Here is a 5,721-nt window from a genome sequence, read left to right on the forward strand (position 1 = left end):
CAATCCGTCGCAACACATCAAGCGACTCTTAACATTACAATCTCATACTCACATGAACACACACAACTTTTTCTGTATTCAACACATATTCTTCACCTCACATTCTTCACCACATCAAAACCCTCATGCCACTGTATATACCATCACAGAATCACCCCCCTCAATCATCCATGATAAGAACATCCAATCATGGTAATATCTCATCCATTAACACCACAAATTAGGTCACCAGCCCCAATGACAGTAAGAAGACAATCATTTCCAAGATTTCCCACAATTTTTTCCTTAGAAGAGCCAGCCATAATGCTCCAGAAAGTCCACTCTTAATTTTCAGCAATCAAGATCTTTTATTTGCAGCCAATACACAAGTCAACCAAACTTTCTTTAAGAGGACTACCAATTTACAATGCTAACCAATCTTACAACCAATTTGCCAAAAATAAGCCAACACAAAAAATGCACTAACAGATTTACTTTGTTGTAAAACTACTTGAGCTCCAATTTTCTGCTCATATTGTTTGACAAAAATCTTGACAATGACAGGGAAGCACTAATTTAGAGGCTATTCTGATCATAAAGAAGCCTGGGGGATCCCTAGAAGATTCCTTTTTAGATGAAGGGTGGGTTATGTTGAATTTATTTCTTATGTTTTATTTTCATGTTGCAATTGAACTTGCAGTTAGTCTCATGTTTATTACAAGACGCATATACCTTTTCTAGATTGATAATTTAATTCCTTTATTTTGGTAAAATAGGCTTTACATATATATATATATATATATATGTACGTATGTATATGTAGATAGCTTTAAGTAGTTTGGAAGCTAGGCGACATTTGGTAGAAAGTGCTCTATCTTTAAATTTCTTGATTGGACTAGAGTTCTATATTAATTGATGGTGGTCCATTCTTGCTAATATACTTAGATTCTGCTATGGTCAGATTCATTCTTGACAAGAAGATAGGTATTGGACAGCCCAAACGCATAGAAAATGTAAAGATTTTTGTGGCAAATACTACTATGGACACTAACAAAGTGAAGATCTATGTGGCCTGTGTTCGTGTTGTTTCAATGTCCAAGGATGTTGAAATTGAAGGGCCTGACAAAGAAAAGATGATAGAAAAGGTATAGAAGATAATAGGTCATGACACAAACTGTTTTGTTAACTGACAGTTGATTTACAATTTCCCGGAGGAGCTCTTTGCAGATGCTGGAATACTTGCAATTCAACATGCTGATTCTGATGGCATTGAGCGCCTGGCTTTAGTAGCTGGGGGTGGAATTGCGTCGACCTTTGACAATCCAGAATCTGTTAAGGTACATTTCTTCCTTCAATGACCATTGTTTTTTTAGTTGTAATACAAGTCCTTTATGTAGTACTCTGCTTATGCTTCTTTGTTTTAATGCAAGAAGTGCTAAGAATGTCTACTACTGGGAAATGGAAGTTATGCAAAAAGGGATTTGCAATTGAAGATAAAGACCAGCAATTAGTTCTTGACTTACCAGCACGGAATACTAGATGCTATGCAAAATTTTTAAGGGGTATGAAAACTCTCTACTTAGTACCAATTTGTTTTAAGCATACCATTATATGTAGACTACTTGCTCATATACTTAAAAGTATTTAAGAGTGAAATCTAACTTTTTTGGATAATTTTTGTATGATTGTGATAATTCTTTTTTTGGGTTTAAATGTAGGCAATCAAGACTCATGCTTGCCGGTGGAGATGACTTTTTTGTTGGAGTATTTTGTGAAGATGGATTATTTACTTACCATTTCATTTAGCTAGACGTTTTGGATACTTTGATATCTCTAGCTATTCCTCTGTTTTCTTTACTTGTTTTGAATGTTAAAGTTGTGGACAAATGGTGTGACTTATGTTGTTGACATCTAATTGCCAACTTTGTTGATATTGATCAAAATTATTATATTGAATGTTTTATGTTTTAATTTGAATGTAAAACTAAGATGCTGCTTGGAATCACCATCTATTTGAATGAATTCAAAAGGATATTAATATAATGAAAGTAGATAAAACGTTAGTTTGTACTAGTTTTAAATTTGGTAAAATAATCAATAATAATTTTAAAAAACTATAGGAGCATGGATATAACAACGGAGAAAAGCTATTGATCTGACCATAACAAGGTCAAATAGTTATAGGAAGTTGAAAATGACAAGTATAAAATGCTGTAAGATGTTAATTCTATAGCGTTTCTCATATCGCTCTCAGAACATTATGTTTTCGTAGGACTTTTAATAGCGCTCGATGTTCTAGCGCTCTACAAAACGCTATAGGTAGTGCTTAATAGCGTTTTTAGTCAGCTATTGATAATGATATTTGTTGTAGTGATTGAGGCAGTGGAACAGGGTTTTAATGTGAAGGCCATGGAAGCTCTCTCGGAAGATCTACTAACTCTGTATAATGTCTTCAGCATGGAAGCATCCTTATATGATATTGGATCACCCGCATCTGCACCGTTGATGTCAGACGACACAATTGAAAGCCCATCCCAAGACACCAATATTGTATTACCTTTGTCGCCTTATACGGAATCATGTCCACGAAGCTGGTATTGTTTTTAGAGACCACAAAAATCCTTTGCAGTAAGTATATTTTGCAATTAGTTTGATATTTTTATCTTTCGATTTCTAGTTCTACACCTCTTTTTTCCTAAAAGTAAAAGTAGAACTTTTTCCAAAAGCACACAATCCCAAGCTGAGCCTAAAACCATCAACTTTGATGTAGATGCACAAGAAGATTCATGTTATGAGAGGATTAATTGTTTTGATTTTTGCCGCTGCTCAAACTTTCTCTCCAAGATTATAGGTAAATTTACAATTCTAAACTTTTCCAATTTTATTGCACTATTGTACATATATAGTTTCCCATTTCTTGATGAACTATTACAGTACTTTTCCTTGCTTGAGTACCTCATCTAAACAACAAAAACTAAATAATCATGTTTCCAAAGTACACAAAAGTGAAGGATAAGGAATTAAATTTTCACGTGTACAACTTGCTCTTTTCTATGCATCACACTTTCTTCATTCTGGTTACAAAATTAAAATACTCAAAGAAGAGTCAACAAGAAGGAACAATGAAGAAGAGTCTAATTATATGAAAAAGTCTTTGTGCAATGAAGATTAATTGCCTTCTTAATTTGTTGATTAGTTAAAAGATATTGGGAAAGTTTCCTTCCCTCAGGATTATAGTTCTATATGTGGATGGCCAAAATACACAAGAAAATTGTGTCCTGCTTTTGATGTTTTCTGTGCCCTCTATAATATAGTTTTCATTTTATATAAACTTTATCCTAATTAGTGTTATCTCTGCATTTGATATTATAGAATGGTTCACAGGGGAAATTGAAATCTCATTTGTGGAAATTTCAGCATTTTCAAGAAATAATATTCTATGGTGAGGATTTCTATGTGGCTTTTGAACTGTATGTTTTGTTTTTGAACTCTAGTAGAGATGTTTGGTCACCACTATACATATAACACTTCGAGAAATTAAACATGATCAATTAAGATAATTAAGATTTATTAGTGTGTCTAATATGGTTTAATTAAATAATTGTGTTCATTAAATATTTATGTTATGTAAATTTAAATAATTTTAAGGGATTTAAATATTTTCAGTATTTATATTTTTACTCCAAAAGTTTGTGTAGACACATTTTCTGGTCAGTTTTCCTAAATATCTTTGATATTTACCTTTTTCCTATTTCCTTTTTCTTTTCCTTTCTTTTTCTTCTTTTTCTTTTCTTTCCGTGATACCCTCTATCTCTCTCTGTCGTTCCCTCTCACTCTCCCTCTTTCTCTTGTTCCTCTCACTCTCTCTCTCTCTCTTGTTCAATTTGTCACCATTTCTTCCGAATCTTGAACCAAATAAGAATTTCAAGGAGTTTTCAACGTCAAGAGAAGGATTTGGGGTAAGATTTCTAAAAAACTTCTCTTAAAACTTGAAATTTTTAGTTAGAAAAACCTATTTTTAGATTAAAGTGGATTTTGATGGATTTTAGTTAAATCCTGATGGAAATTAGGGGTTTTTGGTTCCGTGGGCTTGATTTGTTGTTTGGAACCTGGATTTGTTGAATTTCTTTAAAAATATTTCAGATTGGAACTCAGATTTATAGGTTTTGGCCGGATTTTCTTCGGATCGGCCATGTCGGTCGAGCTGTCCAGCTCCCATAGGCCGACCGGTCCGGTCGACCGGTGCCCTTTTCACCGGCTGACCGGTGAAGAACAACTTTTCTGTCATCGGTCGACCGGTGTACACGTGATTTGAACCTGTTTTGCTAAAAAACCTTGTTTTGACCCTGATTTTTAAAGATAACCCAACCCAAATTAGTTTTATTTGGGAACCTAAAGTAGATGGATTAACATCCTTAATCCATGTTTTGAGATCAAATTCCTTGGAATGATGATTTGAAACATAACATGATTTATAAAACTTGTAATTGGATTAAGGCACACCAATAGGAAATCAAAGTGTATAATTGAGGTTGATTTGCTTTAGAAATGAGTATTGAATCCTAAAGCGTTGTTTTGTATAAATGATGGTTGAAGAATCAAATTGAAGGGCTTTGAGGAAGCGGAGGCTAGGATAGCGCAACGCTAGCCACAAGTTTGGTGCTTAAGAGGTAGGATTTCTTGTCCATTTCTTTGATAACCTATTTTAAAGAGGTTCAGCCTTGCAAATGTTTTAATGAAATGACATGATTGATACACAATAGCTTGATTTTAGCTATTGGAATTATAATGAATTATTTCAGAAATTTAATGAATGATTTCTTAAGATAAGATATCTTGCGAACTGGTAAGCCCGTTGATGGCCTAGATAGGATATGGAGATCATATCCTTGGGGGCAGAAACCGAAACCCGGACCGGGCCACTATGGTGGTGATAAGGCTTGTGGTTGTGGTTGTGTAAGTAATTTATCATAGTATAAATTACTTGCCGATGCCTGTAATACGGAATTTTAAAGTTATATTTCCTTTCAGAAAAAGGATGTTAGGTTTCAGCTGTTGTGTTGGAACCGAATATCTTTATTTACTTACTCATTCATTTATTTACTTGTTTATAAAGTTTATTTCAAAATACATCCTATTGGGCCTCCTAGGCGTCATTAGGAGCAGCGCTGAGTAGCTGAGTTAGTCGCTACCGTCAGATCAAGTGAAGACATTGCACTTTTTCATCCTTGTGTACAAATGTAAGGATTGTAAATTCTGAAACTCTAAACTTTAAGTTCTTAAACTGTGGTTGATGTCTATAAATGTTATTTACATGGTCATGTATGTACAATATTGTATATCTTGTGGGTGAAGCCTTGAACGATGCCAGAGGCTTAGTTTAAAACCTCTTTTATTAGAAAGTGTGAAAGTCCCTACCACTTTCTTGTAATTTAATTTCAGCAAAAGGTGAGGCTTGTTTAGAAATTTCTTTAATAGTTTACTTTTGATTTTGATTATTATGTTTCTAAACGTTTAATTACTTTTCTAATCATGTTTAACTTTTAAACGAGCCTCCACGTCACTAACCCTTATTTCAGAGCGTGATAATACACTTTTGGAGCCGGGATCTTCTTCTTATTTATATATTGAATGAAGACATAATTATAAGTTCCAATTATTTGTAGTTGTTGTCCCGTAAATTTATATCTTTATATATAGATATATACACACACACACACATATATATATATATATATATAT

At 33.6% G+C, this 5,721-nt stretch overlaps 1 protein-coding gene across 1 annotated transcript; it reads left to right on the forward strand.

Annotated features, from left to right (window-relative positions):
* The first annotated feature begins 932 nt into the window (after positions 1-932).
* Positions 933-2,586, forward strand: LOC21388078 (T-complex protein 1 subunit beta). Its single transcript, XM_010112360.1, has 3 exons — positions 933-1,124; positions 1,173-1,316; positions 2,299-2,586. The coding sequence occupies exons 1-3, from the start codon at positions 933-935 to the stop codon at positions 2,584-2,586; spliced, it is 624 nt and encodes a 207-aa protein (XP_010110662.1).
* Positions 2,587-5,721: the final 3,135 nt, after the last annotated feature.

The sequence above is a fragment of the Morus notabilis genome, unplaced genomic scaffold (assembly GCF_000414095.1).
Source record: "Morus notabilis unplaced genomic scaffold, ASM41409v2 Scaffold1400, whole genome shotgun sequence".
Taxonomy (NCBI): domain Eukaryota; kingdom Viridiplantae; phylum Streptophyta; class Magnoliopsida; order Rosales; family Moraceae; genus Morus; species Morus notabilis.